The 19,481-nt window shown below is 44.0% G+C and overlaps 1 protein-coding gene across 1 annotated transcript in view; it reads right to left on the bottom strand.

Moving 5' to 3' along the window:
- LOC144603802 (cytochrome P450 2K1-like) overlaps window positions 1–7,312 on the bottom strand; it is a 38,331-nt gene extending 31,019 nt beyond the window's left edge. Inside the window, exons 1-6 of the mRNA XM_078417510.1 lie at window positions 7,097–7,312; window positions 4,320–4,482; window positions 3,359–3,508; window positions 2,599–2,759; window positions 1,789–1,962; window positions 112–253 (exon numbers count right to left, since the gene is read on the bottom strand). Of these exons, the coding sequence (XP_078273636.1) occupies window positions 112–253; window positions 1,789–1,962; window positions 2,599–2,759; window positions 3,359–3,508; window positions 4,320–4,482; window positions 7,097–7,297 (991 nt within the window). The 5' untranslated portion in view covers window positions 7,298–7,312. The remainder of the gene's footprint in view (window positions 1–111; window positions 254–1,788; window positions 1,963–2,598; window positions 2,760–3,358; window positions 3,509–4,319; window positions 4,483–7,096) is intronic.
- Window positions 7,313–19,481: the final 12,169 nt, after the last annotated feature.

Here is a 19,481-nt window from a genome sequence, read left to right as displayed (position 1 = left end):
TTAATGTAAGTCATCGTCTCTCTGCTGTGAATTGCTTTACACCATTGAAATGCAGTGCATGAATTTTGCCAATGTAATATGTTATTCAGATGGATTTAAACACACTCTTACTCTGAATTTCTGGGTACTTCATCATCAGAAGGATAGCCCAGCGCAGTGTGGAGGAGGAGGTATCAGTTCCAGCAGCAAATAGGTTGGTTACTGAAGTTACCAAGTTATTGTCATGGAAATAGGAATCCAAATTATTTGATTCCTTTAAAATTAAAAGAACAGAATATGAAATTAGTTTCATTTGGAACCAGTGGTATCAGGCTGGTGTTTACGAAAATACGAATTAGGGCGACACAGTGTCACAAGCGATGGAGCTCACAGCCTCACGGTATTAGGGACCTCAGTTCAATCCTGACCTCGGGTTCTGTCAGTGTGGAGTTTGCACGTTCTTCCTGTGGGTTTTCTCCTGGTGCTCCGGTTTCCTCCCATATTCTGAAGACGTGCGGGTCTGTAGGTCAATTGGGTTCTGTAAATTGTCCCTAGTGTGTAGGATGGAACTAGTATAAGGGTGATCGTAGGTCAGCGCGGACTCGGTGGGAAGCTGTGACATTGTGCTTCGTGTGCAGGTGAATTGTAAATTCAGGGGGGAGTTGATCGGAATGTGGGGAGATTAGGAAATGGGATTAGTGTAAGAATAGTGTAAAGGGGCGGTTAATTGTTGCTGTTGACTCAATGGGTTGAAGAGCCTGTTTCCATGACTCTATGACTACCACTGAGTAAAACCCATTCAATTAATCTGTGACAGTCACCAATGGTACTAGTAGGATGGTTTAAATATGTCCTCATAAACAATCATACTTGACATAAACCTGCATGAATATATACTTCAGATAGACAATTTGATGGAGTAACTCAACGGGTCCGGCAGCATCTCTGGAGAAAATGGATAGGTGACATTTTGGGTCGGGACCTTTCTTCAGACATATTATTGAATATATACCTTCTTCAATTAATACTGATAATTTAACAAAATTATGGGCATTTGATGCATAGAGTTGGAAGCGTAATATAATTCAAAGAAGGGTGAAAGCCCATTCAACCCATCATGCCTCTGCATGTAGGAAGCAGGGTGAATGGGGGAAGTGGGACATGATGGAGAAAATGGGCGGCACAGTGGCGCCACAGTAGAGTTCTGCCTCCTAGCTCCAGAGACACAGGATCGATCCATCGAATCCACGCTGACCAGCGATTACCCATACACTAGTTCTATCCTACAGACTAGGGACAAGTTACAACAGCCAATTAACCAACAAACCTGCACATTTTTGGAATGTGGGAGGAAACTGAAGCACCCAGAGGAAACCCACGTGGTCACAGGGAGAACGTACAAACTCCGTACAGACAGCACCCGGGGTCACAATCGTACCCGGGTCACTGTGTCACCTACTTAGCAGGTAAGGCGGTGTCTGTGGGTGGAGAAACTGTTTAACATTTCAGGTCAAAGATATTTCATCAGAACTGGTGAAGGGCTTGGACCTGATACGTTAACTCTGTTTCCCCTCCCACAGATGCTGGCTGACCTACTAAGTACTTCCAGCATTTTCTAATTTAATTACTGAGGATGCTATGTCATAAGTTCATGTTCATGAGTTGTAGGAGCAGAATTAAGCCATTCTGCCCACCAAGTCTTCTTTGCTGTTCAATCACGGCTGATTATCTTTCCTTCTCAACCCCATTTTCCTGTCTTCTCCCATAACCCGTTACTCCCTAAAAATCTTTAGTAAAGTAATTCAGTACCTCTTCTCGTTTTACCAAGAAAGCATCGATCAAGCTCCCAACATCATTCTCATTCAGAGTTTTCTGATGCTCTTCGTAGAAATTCAGGATGAGCTGAACCATTTGTGTTCGATTTTGAAAGATTTTCTTGTGCGTGCCCGGTAGAAAGCCAAGGAAAGGAAACACGTTGTACATCTGAGGAATATAGAACATATTCAGTGCACCATTTGGTTCACCAGTGTATCCCTTAGGGAAAGAAATATATCCTTATCTATTAAGGTGTCTATCTTTGATTAGAGTATCTGCCTTGCATTCACAGTTGGTATATCATCATGAGTCAAGAGTGTTTTATTGTTGTAGATCACAAAATGGAACAATGACATTCTTACTTTCATTGGCCTGACTTCAATACTCTCACCACCTCACCCGGGGGCACATTTATGGGGGGGTGGGGGGGCTTCCAGAAGGGATTTCAAGTGCGCTCTCGTAATTTTACCCGAATTAAAGGAGGTGCTGGACCACCAGTTGCCAGAAAATCTGTGAAGGACCTGTATTACAATTAACAACAGTCAAATGGGCCTTAGTTGCCAGTTGGTGCTTGGACTGTAAGGTGGTGCCAAAATGGCACCTCTTGCATGTAGACTCAGTGGGCTGTTCTGTACATTCTGCACTAACCGGGGGATTGTGCTCATGTATGGTTATAGTCTTGCTGAGCTGCGCAATAAAAGCATTTTACTCGTGATAATAAAGAAACAATTGAAGCATTGAATACACATATACCATGTCAGGTAATTAAAAGCTCAGAGTTCTGTTCTAACTCTGAATGTTTACCTGGACTCTGGAAGATCCAAGCAGATTAAAATTTTCACGAATCAGTTTTGTTATGGTGAGGAATACTTCGTCCCTGTAGTCAAATCGTTCTCCAAACACTATAGAGCAGATAATGTTGGCCATGGCTGAGGTAACAGGCACGGAGGTATCAAAGGGTTGGTCTGCCAATAAATGTACATGAATGTACAATTTAATGCTGGACCATAAACAGAATTATAAGACGTTGGGGCGACACAGTGGCGCAGCGGTAGAGTTGCTGCCTCACAGTGCCAGAGACCTGGGTCCGATCCTGACTATGGGTCCTGTCAGTGTGGAGTTTGCACGTTCTCCATGTGACCTCATGTGTTTTTTCTCCGGGTGCTCCGATTTCCTCCCACATTCCAAAGACATGGGGGTTTGTTGGTTCATTGGCTTCTGCTATTTGTCCTTAGTGTGTCGGATACAACTATTGTGCAGGTGATCATTGGTTGGCATGGACTCAGTGGGCTGCAGGGCCTGTTTCCACACTGTATCTCTAAACAAAACTAAACCAAACTAAATTCAACCTAAATGAATGAGAAGTGGGATAACAGAGAACTAGTGTATGGGTGATCGTTGGTCAGTGCAGACTCAGTAGGCCGAAGGGCCTGTTTCCACAAGGTCAGGATCGAACCCAGTTCACAGGCACTGTGAGCCAGCAGTTCTACCAGCTATGCCACTGTGTTACATTTTGTTCGACAAGGTACCACAGTGAGCAAAATAATGAAATTAAGTTTCCAACCTTGGTGAGATTCCATCTCTTGCACCAGATATTTGGCCTCTTCAGTAATCTTATCTTCGATCGTTTTCTTGCCCATTCCAAAATTGCGTAGTGTCGTTAAAGTAAATCTTCGCATTTGCTTCCACGACTCTCCATGTCCAAAGGAAATTCCTAAAAATACACATGCGAAATTACATGTAACCACATGTAAAATGAACCAAATCACTTCCTTTGTTTCATTTGAGGGGAGATTAAGTCTTGTCCAGTCCGAACTACACTCTTCAATGGTTTTTATAGTTTCCATTTGGTTATCCTGCTGCAGTAATTTACTAAATACTTTGGCATCGAAATTCATCTGCTCTGAAATTGATTTTGCATAGCTCTGCACTGATTTTCATTAGTGACAGGAGCAGAATTAGGCCATTCAACCCATCGAGTCTACTCTACCATTCAATCTCGGCTGATCCATCTTTCTCTCTCAACCCCATTCTCCTGCCTTCTCCCCAAATCCTTTGACGCCCTTACTAATCAAGAACCTGTCAATCTCCGCTTTTGAAAAATAACCAATGACTTGGCCTCCACAGCCATCTGTGACAATGAAATCCACGGATTTGCCACCCACTGGCTAAAAAAATTCTCCCTTTCTATACTTTTTGCATACTTTGAGTACGGTATGCAAAACGAAGAATTTCACTGTCACATGTGATAATAATAAAAGGAGTTACTTTGTAACTTTCTCAGCGCCGTAGGTGGCCGCTATTTGTAAACATTGGGTATGCAAGCAAAGAATTTCACTGTGCCTTGTCACATGTGACAATAAAGTATTCCATTCTATTCCATTTCATAATAAAGTATTAAGCCATCGATCAATTATCGATCAATCCTATGACTTATGAATTTTTGACCATGAACAGCTTCAAATTTTGCAATAGAGTTAAACAACATCAAGGATTTGTCAGAAAGCATGGGAGATGCCCATTACCATAACCGTTCGCCTGCATTTCCAACACGGGAATCTTTGCTCTCTCTGCAAACTCATCCGCCTGATCCACCAGAGCCTCCTTCACTGCTTTGTATCCCGTCAGGACCACCACTTTTTCCAGTCCCAGCTGAATGGTGAAGACAGGTCCATACTGCTCAGCCAACTGAAAGGGAATGAGGGGCATCCCATCAATGCAATTTTTCTAATAATCTAAATAAACTTTATTCAGGTTAAAAAATATGTACAAAACCGTTCCCTCTGCAACTCCCTGGCCAATTTGTTCCTTCCCAGCCAAACCACCCCTTCCCCAGGTACTTTCCCCTGCAACTGTAGGAGAAGCAACACCTCCCCCTTTACCTCCTCCATTGACTCCATCCAAGAACTCTGACAGCCTTTTCAGGCGAGGCAGAGGTTCACTTACACCTCCTCCAACCTCATCTACTGTATCCGCTGTTTCAGGTGTCTACTCCTGTACATCGGCGAGGCCAAGCGCAGGCTCGTTTCGCTGAAAACCTCCGCTCAGTCCGCCTAAACCTACCTGATTATACATACATTCATTAACGATTTATAATAATATTTAATAATATAATAATTTTATTTGTCATATGTAGGTTGGCACATGGTCAAGGATACAATGAAATGTATTTGACAGGACAACAGGTCACCTCAGCAGTAATATTCCAAGGATAAATAAGATAAAAATGACATTAGTAAGGTAAAAAGACAATATTAAAATAATCAACATATATGATGTGAAATGTGTTTATGAGTTCAGAAACCTGATGGCCTGATGGTAGAAACTGTTCTTAAGTCTGGTGGTACGCGCAGCCATACTCCTGTATCGCTTGCCTGACGGTAACAAGGAGAACAGCCTGTGTGCTGGGTGGCTGTGGTCCTTGATGATGCTGCGTGCCTTCCGCAGGCACCGCCGGTAGAAATGTCCTGAACGGCCGGGAGACAGTTGCCAGTGATGTGCTGTGCCGTCTACACCACTCTCTGTAGTGATTTGTGGCTGTGGGCAGAACAGTTCCCGTACCAGACTGTAATGCAGCCCGTCAGCAGGCTCTCGATGGTGCATCTGTAGACGTTTGTGAGGATGCTGGCGTTCATGCCAAACTTCCTCAGTCTTCTCAGGAAAAAGAGCCGCTGGTGGGCCTTCTTTGTTATTGTGTCCGTGTGCAGTGTCCAGGAAAGGTCCTCAGTGATGTGCACACCGAGGAACTTAAAGCTGCTGACCCTTTCAACCTCAGCATCACCGATGTGGATGGGGAGGTGTCCACTCCCCCGCTGTCCCCTGTAGTCCACGATCATCTCTTTAGTTTTGCTGACATTGAGAGAGAGGTTATTTTCCTGGCACCAGCTGTTTAGTGCCTTTACCTCCTCTCTGTAGGCCGTCTCATTGTTGTCTGTGATGAGGCCCAAGATGGTCGTGTCGTCAGCAAACTTTAAGATGACGTTTGAGCTGTGCTTAGCAGTACAGTCGTGCGTGAACAGTGAGTACAGGAGAGGACTGAGCACACAGCCCTGTGGTGTGCCTGTGTTGAGAATCAGTGAGGAAGAGGTATACTTGGTAGTGTTCCCAAAAACCATAACTATACCCGGCACCCTTGCCAATCATGTGGCCCACTGGGGTGAAATCCCTTCCCTTGTTTGAGGGGTGTCCCCACCACACCCTGCCCCCCCCCCCCCCCCCCCCAATGTGCAGCAGCGGAAGGACCCTAGACTGTGGTCCTCCCCCACAGAGCCTTGGCGTTGGCTGCACCGAGCTTCAGTGCGTCCCTCAGCATGTACTCCTGCTGTCTGGAGCGGGCCAGTTGGCAACATTCCCCGACGGACATCTCGCTCTGATGGGAGACCAACAAGGTTCGGGCCGACCAAAGAGCGTCCTTCACCGAGTTGATGACCTTCCAGCGGCACTTGATGTCCGTCTCTGAATGTGTCCCTAAATCAGAGAGTAAGTACTCTATTACGGAACTGTTTTGGATAACTGTGACAGGAACTCTTGCAACCTCCCATCAATGTAATTATGTTGGAAGAGAGAGCAGGGGAGGCAAGGCTTGCTTGCATGCGGGTTAAGGATTTAAAACACAAGGTATGTATGCATCAGATATCATTTTGCATATGGTATTGGTATTGGATTATTATTGTCACGTAACAGGATACCGTGAAAAACCTCCGTGTTGTATGCTAGTCACTCAAATCATACCATGTGTGAGTAAAATCAAGCCATACACAAGTACGACAGGTAATATAGTGTTACAGCTACAGAGAAAATGCAGATTAAAATAAAATGGAAGAGAGAGAGAGAGAGAGAGAGAGAGAGAGAGAGAGAGAGAGAGAGAGAGAGAGAGAGAGAGAGAGAGAGAGAGAGAGAGGCTGGAAGAGGGCAGGCACAGTTAACCCACCAACCCCACTTGCCTTTGTCAGCACCATCGACGGCAGTGGGGGCGAAGACTTTGGGTATTTTTAAAACAGAGATCGACAGGTTCTTGATTAGTGTCAATGGTTAGGGGGAATAGGTAGGAGAATGGGGTTGAGAGGGAATATTAAAGCAGCCATGATTGAATGGCAGAGTAGACTTGATGTGCCGAATGGTCTAATTCTACTACTATGTCCTAAGGTCATATGGCACAGTCCACTACTCTTATGTCTTATGGTCTTATGGCCCAGGATTTAACTCCACATGCATAAAAAGTTGATTCAGTAAGTTTGTTCCCTTCATAGCCTTCCAGCCCACAGTAGTCTAGGATGCAATGGCCAATACGTAAGTACCTTACCTTCGTGAGGCTCTTGTGCAGCATCTTCAGGTCGAGTGTGTGTAGGTTCCCGATCAACGGCAGAGGAGACGGACCTGGTGGCAGCTTGTAAACGACTGAGGGTTTACACCCAGAATAAAAATACACCAGGCAGGACACAACCAGAAGTGAGAAAAGGATTAGTGTGACCGTGTCCGTAACAAACAGGCTCAGGAAAGACATCACTCATTCATTAAACCTGCATTCTTAGCAATCAGAGAAATCCTTTCACTTAAGAAGTGAAGGTGAGTTGAATCCTTCACTGTAAATGGTCTTCTGTGGCTCAGACAAAGACGTTACACTTCTTAACGTGAGCAGTGGCACAGTTTGTTTAATTAAACATTAACACGTAGTCCAAAGGGACAGATTCTCACATTTGGAGGCCTTCATAGAGTTATACAGCACAGTCACAGGCCCTTCAGCCCGATATGTCCATGCTGATTCAGGTGCCTATTAGATATGGTCCCATTTGCCTGTGTTTGGCTCACATCCCTCCAATCCTTTCCCATCCATGAACCTGTCCAAGAGATATGCCTTCTCATAGAGTCATAAAGTCGCAGAGTCACACAGAGTGAAAACAGGCCCTTCGGCCCAACTTGCTCACACCATCCAAAATGTTCCATAATAATAATAATAATAATATATTATTTTATTCGTCCCACACCGGGGAAATTTACAGTGTTACAGCAGCAAAGTGGATAGCAAGAGAGCAAGAGATCATTCATTATAAATAAAAGATACATAAATTGTCATCAGTTTTCTGTGTGTTCTTAGCTGTTATTGTTGACTCGTCTGCTGGGAGCAGTGCTGGTTGTGCAGTCTCACAGCAGCGGGAAGGAAGGACCTCCTATATCTCTCCTTCACGCACTTGGGGTGAAGGAGTCTGTCACTGAAGGAGCTACTCAGTGCAGTGACAGTGTCCTGCATGGGGTGGGAGTCGTTGTCCAGCAGCGATGTTCGCTACCCCCTCCCACCTCCCACCACCCCACACTGGGTCCCCTTTGTTCTTTGCAGCCTCCCCTCCCCCCCACCGGGTCCCTCCTTTGTTCTCGGCAGCCCCCATCATTCTCGGCAGCCTCCCCCTCCTCCCCCCCCGACTGGAATTAGAGGCACATGGGCCAAACGCAGGCAGGTGGGACTAGTGTATGTTGGTCAGCATGGACAAGTTGCGCCGAAGGACCTGTTTCCACATGGCATGACTCTCTGCCTCCATGACCGTAACTGAATTACAGAAGAGGAGCAGGTAGAATTCTGAAGAAATATGCTTGGATGCACGGTGTTTCTAAGATAATATGGTAGTTTCTTTAAGCTCAAATATCTCCAACGACCACATAGCCAGGTCACCTCCATTTTGTCCAGAGGCATTATGTCAGACATGTGACTGGAGTGGTTGGCCTTTCAAATCTATTGAACAAACAGAACTGACAGCATTGCAAAATTACAAAGTGCATTTCATTCAATATTTTACTGCAGAGGAAGACGAGTAAACATTAATTGAGTTTAAAGATTCAACATGGAATTAGGTCCTTCAGTCCACCAGGTCAATGCCAACTGTCGATCACCCGTTCTATGTTATCCCACCTTCTCATCCACTCTCTGCGCACTAGGAACATTGAGATTGTACAGTACCGATTAACGTACAAACAGGACAAGTAAACATTAGATGACTGTTGGTTTAGATTAAGCATTACATGTTCTTGGGAATGCAAGTCATGACAGTTGGAAGGTTTTGGTGTTTGGAAGATTAACAACAAGCCAAAAATTAACAGATTGACTTCACGGCTAATCACGTCCTGAAATTGTGTATCGCAAGTGAAATGCTTATCCTGTGCCAAATGTTTAGCTTAATTTTTTTTGAGTTTAGAGATACAGTGCGAAAACAGGCCCTTTGGCCCACTGAGTCCATGCCGACCAGCGATCCCTGCACACTAGCACTATCCCACACACCGGGGACAATTTGCAATTTTACCAAAGCCAATTAGCAGACAAACCTGTACGTCTTTGGAATGTGGGAGAAATCCGGAACACCAGGAGAAAAGCCCATGCAGTCACGGGGAAAACGTACAAGCTCCATACAGACATTCAGCATCTGTAGTCAGGATCGGACCCAGGTCCCTGGTGCTGCAAGGCAGCGACTCTTACTGCTGCACCACATGTTAGACAGCGCTTATGTCAGTTAAACTTTTAGACATTTTATTCTTTCTCATGAGAGCAAAGTACAGAAATCAAAATTCTTCTCATACTCATCAGGCTGGTTGACAAGTGAAGCACCATTTTAATTTCCTTGTGCATGTTACCCACGCATAATGGTCTTCTGCAACAATTAAAGAAATGGCAAGTTCCAGGACTGATGAAGGCAACCTTATGTTTCAAGATGGTGATCTTAGATTCACATTTGAAATTCCAGCGATTGGAGACAAAGTGGTTTGGAATCATAGTCTTAGCCCCCTCGGCCCAACTTGCCCATGTCGACCAAGATGCCCCATCCACGCTAGTTCCACCTCCCAGTGTTTGGCCCACATCCCTCTAAGCCTTTCCTGTCCAAATGTCTTTTAAATGTGTGAAAGTACTTGCCTCAACTACCTCCCTGTTACAAATACCTACCACCCTCTGAGTGAAAAGATTGCCCCTCAGGTTCCTATTAAATCTTTCTCCTCTCACCTGAAACTGATGTCCTCTGGTTCTTGATTCCCCTACTCTGGGTAAAGGACCTCTGAGGTTGTGCATCTACCTCATCTATTCCCCTCATGTTCTTATACACCTCTGTAAGATCATCCCTCATCCACCTGTGTTCCAAGGGATAAAGTCCTAGCCTGCTCAATTTCTCCCTAAAACTCAGGCCCTCAATCCTGGCAACATCCTTTTATATCTTCTCTGCACTCTTTGTTGGAGAAGGTTAGTTCAACCTGTCATCGTGTTCAGCATGGACATTGTGGGCCGAAGGTTCTATGTCTTATAAAAAAAGGCATGGTAGAGTGGGTGGCACAGTGACCAGTTTAGTAGAACCTTTGCCTCATAGCTCCAGTGACCAGGGTTCAATCCTGACTTCCGGTGCTGTCTGGGTGGAGTTTGCACGTTCTTCCTGTGACCTTGACAAGGATGTTTACCAGAACTCGAGAGCCCGAGCTATTAGTTCTTCAGACAGGATTTCTTTATATTAATAAAATAAATAAATAGTATGATAAGTAATAAATAATAAGTAATAAAAAGAGTAATGCGGGATTTGATGCCCACCCTTCATTAAAATGGCGACAGTAAGCCTCCTTCTTCAACCACTACACATCCTGTGGTGAAGGCTAGGGAGTTGCACGATCTACACCAGGCAATGTCAAAGCGATGGCTAACATTTCCAAGACATGATGTTACGTGGCTTGAAAGGGGAACTTGAAGGTGGTGACAGTTCACATTTTCCTTCTGACTTTGTCTTTCTACACGGTAAATGTTGGACGTGGCGGCACAGTGGTGCAATGGTAGAGTTGATGCCTTACAGCACCAGGGACCCGGGTTTGATCCTGACTACGGGTGCTGTCTATATAGAGTTTGTACGTTCTCCCCATCGCCACGTGGGTTTTCTCAGGATGCTGCGCTTTCCTCCCACACACCAAAGACTTACAGGTTTGTAGGCTAATTGGCTTGGTAAAATTGTAAAATTGTCCCCAGTATATAGGATAGTGCTAGTGTACGATGATCGCTGGTCAGCGCGGACTCAGTGCCAAACTTTAACTGGTAAAGTTCCAGAAACACACCTTGGATTTTTTAAACTACATTTCCTTTCTATTTCTTTGTTCCCAGGATGTGGGCATTGTGGCAAGGTCAGGTGGTATTGCTCATTCCTAGCTGCTCCTGACGTAAGGAACCAGTGAGGAATGAAACACTATAGTATGGATTTCAACACAAGTAACTGCAGATGCTGGCTTACAAAAAAAGACGCAGTGCAGTGGAGTAACTCAACGGGTCAGGCAACATGTCTGGAGAACATGGATAGGCGACGTTTCGGGTCAAGAACCTTCTTTAGACCCAGAGTCAGAGTCTGAAGAGCATTGTTCAGAGATCAATATCTACCCAAGCCTAATTTTAATGCTCAACCATTCCTTATACACGAGGGGCAATTTTCACAGCGATCAATTATCTTACTAACCTACACGCCATTGAGGATGTGACTTAGAAGTCGCCCTGATGTACAAATCCTTTCCTGACCGCTTTGCCATCTTTTGGGGATCTCAATTTTAGGAGGACACTTTTCCCGAATTGAACATTTTTCTTTTTCCTTTAAATTTAAGATCAATCATGAGAATTAAAACAAAATCTATTTATTCTAGTAATACAGCTATCTTATGTTTTACAATTATTTCATCAAGTATCATTTAGTAAATATTGAACAAGGCAGGAGCATTAGTGTTCAGAGAAGCAAATATCTACCCATGACTAATTTTAATTAGCTGAATTCTGCTAAATAAGTTTCACCAGTGTACAAATTGTCTACCCTCTTGCTGCCACTCCATTAACTCCCTTCCAAAAGCACACAATACACCAAATATTATGTTATTTAAAATTACACAAAGAAACTTATGGTAAGACATCAACAATCCACTTGCTCCATCCCTGGAGTAAATATCAGAATACCAGGAGCCAATGAGCCACCCACTTCCCTTATCTACCTTAGGGATGAAATATCTTTCAGAGTTTACATCCGCTGTTGTTGAATGCAGGATGTTCATTGGGACAATGTTGCCAAATCTCTGGACTTCATGGATCACCGCGTTGGTGTAGGGCAAACTCGTCCGGTCTTCAGCTCTGGGCGACCGTTCTGACCCAATAACTCTGATGATTTCCTTGTGAACTTTCTCTGGAAACCATATATTCATAGTTTATCTTCGTTTGGGTTTGTTGACTTTTTCCACTTATTGCAGCCACTCTCCTGCCTGAGACCAACTGCTTTGCAGGTCAGGTCCGGATTGATTCCCCCTCTCGTCAGCCCGGAGTCACTTTTGATGACCACTCACTGGTATGTCTTGAGGCAGCCGTGCATCCTGCACTAAAGGCTGCACTGAATCCAGGTTGTGTGACTGCTGAAACAGTTTAGCTCAATCCTTCCATCAAACCCGTTTTCTTATTTAGCGGTAGTGTACTTCAGACGGACTAGTTCTCTAATCGTTGTCATTTTAAGGATGCGCGACTTCATTAACCACCAAGAAACAAAATAAACACAACTGCATCGCTGAAAATTAATATTATCACTCTGTTGACCAAAAGCATTGTTTTAAAATTGCCAGTTTTAATAAGGAAAAACTCCACTGAATTTCACCCAAGTCTTAGCACACAAACACTATCAGATTTCATCATACAGAAAGTGTTATCATATCATATATATACAGCCGGAAACAGGCCTTTTTCGGCCCACCAAGTCCGTGCCGCCCAGCGATCCCCGTACATTAACACTACCCTACACACACTAGGGACAAGTTTTACATTTTACCCAGCCAATTAACCTACATACCTGTACGTCTTTGGAGTGTGGGAGGAAACCCACGCAGGTCACGGGGAGAACGTACAAACTCCTTACAGTGCAGCACCCGTAGTCAGGATCGAACCTGAGTCTCCGGCGCTGCATAGCAGCAACTCTACCGCTGCGCTACCGTACCGTTCACTTATCATCAAGTGAAGTTCAGTGAAAGGCTTCTGGAGAAGTGCAAACAGGCAACCACTGCTTATAACAAAAAGCTCTCTAGCAAGGACTGAATATGAGTGGACAAACATACATTAGAACCTCTGCTGACTTAGTTTGAGGACCGAAAATGAAACACTAGACACAAGTACTTTGTTGGATTGAACCATTGTGGACTATTTCATGTAGTTAAACAATGGAGATAACAGGCTGAGCACTGGACATCAGAATTTCCTGTATTGAAAGTGCATCCTGTATTGTGCGTGGTTGTAAGTTTTGTTAAATTGCAAAATTCCTTTTTTTCACTAAAAATCCGTTTTTTTTGCCATCTGTGTTCCCTTTTTGGTTTGACAAGGTCGGCAGCTCTGGATTACAATCGAGCCATCCACAGTGTACAGACACAGAATAAAGGGAAAAACATGAATACCATTTAGTGGAAGATAAAGCCAGTATCACCCATCTGGCACCATATAATGGCAGCCTCGCCAACAGTCTGTCTCATCCTTTTCTTTGTTAGCTGTCTTTAGCCTGTTGTTAAATGCATGTTTTAGTGTATGTTTAGCTTTGTATTATGTGGGAGGTGGGTGTTGAGGAAACTTTTTTTAATCCCTTTCCTCGACGGAGTTGCGACTTTTTCTGTGTCGTATCTCCGTCCGCGCACATCGTGGAGCTGGCGGCCTCTTGCTGGGGATAGGCTTCGGGAGCTCCAACCGCGGGAGCCTGCGGACTTAACATCGTGGAGGTTGCGGTAGCTTGAGCTTTATAAGTCTGTGAGCTTTATAAAACTTTGGTTCCACCCCATTTGCGGTTCAAGTTGCCCCAGTACAGGAAGGATGTGAAGGCTCTGGAGAGGATGCAGAAGAGGTTTACATGAATGCTGTGTGGATCAGAGGGCATTAGCTATAAGGAGAGTTTAATTTAGCATAGTTTTCCCACAGATTTCCCTTGAATCATTTGTCCAACATTTTTAGATTGTCACACCTTGATCCATCTGCAAAGAGGAACAGCTTCTTTCCACAAATTATCATCAGGAAAAAAAAGTCACAGCATTTATGTAAATTTCAGACAGAGGAAGAATTTAAAATCGTTGAAGGCAACAGGTTATACAAATAAAAGCAGGTTACACAATTCTGACAATATTTGTGAATTTGCTTCATGTTGAAAGGCATGTTTATATTCATGAACATGTCCTTCTCGCTAAATTGAGTGCAGGTTGAAAGTTAAAGAGCTGATATCACAGATTATCATTTATATTGATCACAAAATATCATCAAAAAGATTGAAGGAATGTTATTTTACAAACTTTTGGTGAATGGACTTTCAGATTCGGAAGGGCAAATGTCAGGTGGCTGACTACATCATCCACTAAGTGCTGGAGTTTCACTGTTCATGGTGTAGGCCCAGTTTACGGGACTTGAAGGCTCGTTTCCATTGTAGTCATGGAGGCACCATTGATTGCTCGCTAGATTCAGCCCCATGACAAATGCAACATTGCACAACAAAAACACACACACACACACACATTCTTTGAAATGTTTCTGAGAATAATGTAATGGGGTAAAACTGAAGCAAAGGTTGTGTTGACATCAGCGACAAACAGCGCACACATTTTGGTACTTCGGGAATGATGTGAAGCCCACACCAGATACAAGCTCCAGATTGTTCACATTCGGGGGGACTTGAAACCGGAACTTCTGTATCAGAGTGGTAAAGAACAGGAAGAGCTCCACCCTGGCCAGGGTTTCTCCAGCACAGGCCCTGCGTCCTGCAAAGGCACAAACATGTCAACGTAGGCCCACAAAAACAACGTTTGATTGATTGATTTAAAGATACAGCATGGAAACAGATCATTGACCCACTGAGTTCACGCTAACCATCGATGACACCGATTCTATATTATCCCATCCGCTCCCTGCACACTAGGGGCAATTTTACAGTGGCCATTTAACCTGCAAACCGCATGTCTCTGGGATGTGGGAAGAAACTGAAGGATCCGGAGGAAAACCATTAGAAAGAAGAAGGGTCCTAACACAAAGGGTGCTGGGTAGATGGAACGAGCTGGCAGAAAAGTTGAGGCAGGTACTACAACAACATTTAAAAGACATTTAAATAGGTACATGGATAGGAAATGTTTTGTGGGATATGGGCCAAATGTGTGCAAATGGGACTAGATGTGGCATCTGGGTCGGCATAGACAGGTTGGGCTGTTTTCTGGGCCTGTTTCCATGTTGTATGATTCTATGACTATTTCCAACATCCTCAGATCTTTATTTTACTCAGGCAAATGACTTGCCATAAATATTGCATTTCTGTCCATCAGTTAAGCTTAGGGCAGAGGGAAATTTAGTTTAGATTTTCATTGTGATATGTATCGAGGTACAGTGAAAAGCTTTTGTTTGCGTGCTATCCAGTCAAAGGTAAGACTATACATGAATACAATCAAGCCGTTCACAGAGTGCAGATAAAGGATAAGGGTACAGTAAAGAATAAAACGTGTAAAGTCCGAAAGAATGTAAAATCTTCCAGCGTAGAGTGCAAACATGGAGAAACGCCTTACCCATGGAGAATGGAGCAAAAGCATCTCTCTTCACAAACTTCCCGTCAGCATCCAGAAAGTTGGAAGGGTTAAAGTCTCTTGGGTTTTCCCACTGAGTTTTATCGAAAAGCACCGAGGTCAGCAAGGGGATCACGGGAGTGTCCTGAAAATATAATTTATAATCGCTGTTGGTATTCTGTTTGTAAAGCATTGCTGAAAATACGTGCACAAGAATGATCAATCTTGGCAGCATTTCCACTCTTCTACCTCTGCCACACCTTCAATTTCCATCACTCTGCCAACCTCTTCACCCTCAGTGACATTAACCTCTGGAATTATTTCTCGAATCTTCCCGGTCTCTCAACCTCACTCCCTTAAGGATCTTTCTTTAGACCACCGTCTTTTATCAAACTCGCCCCAATATCTCATTCATGGGCACAGTGATAGAATTTTGGCAAGTAAAGTTCCAGAGACAGACCCTGGGATTTTTAACTACTTTTTATTCTATTTATGGGTCAGGTGGTATTACCCATCTCTAGATGGCCCTGACCTAAGGAAACAGCGAGGAGTCAACGAATATTGTGTGGAGATGTCCACACCAGGTATAGAAATGTCTGCACCAACAATAATTTTGACTAGTAAAACATCCTCTTCATTGCAGTGATAGACAATAGACAATAGGTGCAGGAGTAGGCCATTCAGCCCTTCGAGCCAGCACCGCCATTCAATGCGATCTTGGCTGATCACTCTCAATCAGTACCCCGTTCCTGCCTTCTCCCCATACCCCCTCACTCCGCTATCCTTAAGAGCTCTATCCAGTTCTCTTGAAAGCATCCAACGAACTGGCCTCCACTGCCTTCTGAGGCAGAGAATTCCACACCTTCACCACTCTCTGACTGAAAAAGTTCTTCCTCATCTCCGTTCTAAATGGCCTACCCCTTATTCTTAAACTGTGGCCCCTTGTTCTGGACTCCCCCAACATTGGGAACATGTTATCTGCCTCTAATGTGTCCAATCCCCTAATTATCTTATATGTTTCAATAAGATCCCCCCTCATCCTTCTAAATTCCAGTGTATACAAGCCCAATCGCTCCAGCCTTTCAACATACGACAATCCCGACATTCCGGGAATTAACCTAGTGAACCTACGCTGCACGCCCTCCATAGCAAGAATATCCTTCCTCAAATTTGGAGACCAAAACTGCACACAGTACTCCAGGTGCGGTCTCACCAGGGCCCGGTACAACTGTAGAAGGACCTCTTTGCTCCTATACTCAACTCCTCTTGTTACGAAGGCCAACATTCTATTGGCTTTCTTCACTGCCTGCTGTACCTGCATGCTTCCTTTCATTGACTGATGCACTAGGACACCCAGATCTCGTTGAACTCCCCCTCCTCCTAACTTGACACCATTCAGATAATAATCTGCCTTTCTATTCTTACTTCCAAAGTGAATAACCTCACACTTATCTACATTAAACTGCATCTGCCATGTATCCGCCCACTCACACAACCTGTCCAAGTCACTCTGCAGCCTTATTGCATCTTCCTCACAATTCACACTACCCCCCAACTTAGTATCATCTGCAAATTTGCTAATGGTACTTTTAATCCCTTCGTCTAAGTCATTAATGTGGGACCTTGTCGAAGGCTTTCTGAAAGTCGAGGTACACCACATCCACTGACTCTCTCTTGTCAATTTTCCTAGTTACATCCTCAAAAAATTCCAGTAGATTTGTCAAGCATGATTTCCCCTTCGTAAATCCATGCTGACTCGGAATGATCTCGTTACTGCTATCCAAATCCTCAGCAATTTCGTCTTTTATAATTGACTCCAGCATCTTCCCCACCACTGATGTCAGACTAACTGGTCTATAATTACCCGTTTTCTCTCTCCCTCCTTTCTTAAAAAGTGGGATAACATTTGCTATCCTCCAATCCACAGGAACTGATCCTGAATCTATAGAACATTGAAAAATGATCTCCAATGCTTCCACTATTTCTAGAGCCACCTCCTTAAGTACTCTGGGATGCAGACCATCAGGCCCTGGGGATTTATCAGCCTTCAGTCCCATAAGTCTACCCAAAACCATTTCCTGCCTAATGTGGATTTCCTTCAGTTCCTCCATCACCCTAGGTTCTCCGGCCCCTAGAACATTTGGGAGATTGTGTGTATCTTCCTCAGTGAAGACAGATCCAAAGTAACGGTTTAACTCGTCTGCCATTTCTTTGTTCCCCATAATAAATTCCCCTGCTTCTGTCTTCAAGGGACCCACATTTGCCTTGACTGTTTTTTTCCTCTTCACGTACCTAAAAAAACTTTTGCTATCCTCCTTTATATTATTGGCTAGTTTACCCTCGTACCTCATCTTTTCTCCCCGTATTGCCTTTTTAGTTAACTTTTGTTGCTCTTTAAAAGAGTCCCAATCCTCTGTCTTCCCACTCTTCTTTGCTATGTTATACTTCCTCTCCTTAATTTTTATGCTGTCCCTGACTTCCCTTGTCAGCCACAGGTGTCTCTTACTCCCCTTAGAGTCTTTCCACCTCTTTGGAATAAATTGATCCTGCAACCTCTGCATTATTCCCAGGAATACCTGCCATTGCTGTTCTACCGTCTTCCCTGCTAGGGCCTCCTTCCAGTCAATTTTGGCCAGCTCCTGCCTCTACAAACTCTCTTTCCTGGGGTCCATTTCCAACCTGATTTTCCCAGTCTACCTGCATGTTGAAATCTCCCATAACCACCGTAGCATTACATTTTTGACACGCCAAATTTATCTCCTGATTCAAATTGCACCCTATGTCGAGGCTACTGTTTGGGGGCCTATAGATAACTCCCATTAGGGTCTTTTTACCCTTACAATTTCTCATTTCTATCCATACTGATTCAACATCTCCTGATTCTATGTCACCCCTTGCAAGGGAATGAATATCATTCCTTACCATCAGAGCAACCCCACCCCCTCTGCCCACCTGTCTGTCTTTTCTATACGTTGTGTACCCCTGAATATTCAGTTCCCAGCGCTCTTTTTAAACTACCTGTTCAACTGTAATTAGCACTTACTTTTCTGCTCAGCCAACGGGCGTCCTTGCTCTGCTCCCGGACTTTTCAAATTGACTACTAGCTTCCTCTTGGCGCTCTTTTTAAACTGCCTGTTCAACTGTAATTAGCACTTACTTTTCTGCTCAGCCAACGGGCGTCCTTGCTCTGCTCCCGGACTTTTCAAATTGACTACTAGCTTCCTCTTGGCGCTCTTTTTAAACTGCCTGTTCAACTGTAATTAGCACTTACTTTTCTGCTCAGCCAACGGGCGTCCTTGCTCTGCTCCCGGACTTTTCAAATTGATCTTATGTTTTAACAAGTTATTACTTCAAGGAGAATTCAGTAAATAATCAAGACAGGAGTATAGACAACAATTGGCATTTTAAGAGAGATAAATGTCCTACCAAGCTGAATTTTATCGGATGAACTCTGCTACAAAGGTGAATAAGGCTATTGGAATGTCGTCTCTTCATCAGTAAGGGCATTGAGTATAGAGATTATGCAAGATATTGGTAAGGCCAATTTAGTGGAGAATTGTGTTCAGTTTTGGTGACACTGCGGTTAGAAAGATGCCTTTAATCTGTAAACTTTGCAGAAGAGTTACGTGGATGTTACCAGAACACAAGGGACTGTGTTAAATGGAGTGGTTATGCAGGCTAGGACATTATTCATAAGATCATAAATCATAAGTAATAGGAGCAGATTTAGGCCATTGGGCCCATCAAGTCTACATCCCTCTTTTTGTATTCTAGCCCTCTTGAAATAAATGCTCTTGAAAAAAATATTCCTTGGAGCATTGAAGATTGAGAGGTGATCTTACGGAGTTCTTTAAAATCATGAGGGGCTTAGACGCAGAGACCAGGTGGGAGCTGCGATGCGGAGACCATGAGGGGTGAGCTCCAAGGTGGAGTCAGGGCGCGTCTGTATTTGGCACCTATGGGGTAACATTTTGACACAGATGATGTTAGAAAGATGCCTCAGATCTTTATTTTACTCAGGTAAATGACTTGCCATAAATATTGCATTTCTGTTCATCAGTTAAGCTTAGGGCAGAGGGAAATTTAGTTTAGATTTTCATTGTGATATGTATCGAGGTACAGTGAAAAGCTTTTGTTTGCGTGCTATC

Source organism: Rhinoraja longicauda, chromosome 21 (genome assembly GCF_053455715.1).
Source record: "Rhinoraja longicauda isolate Sanriku21f chromosome 21, sRhiLon1.1, whole genome shotgun sequence".
Lineage (NCBI taxonomy): Eukaryota > Metazoa > Chordata > Chondrichthyes > Rajiformes > Arhynchobatidae > Rhinoraja > Rhinoraja longicauda.
This window is presented reverse-complemented; position numbering and strand designations above follow the sequence as displayed.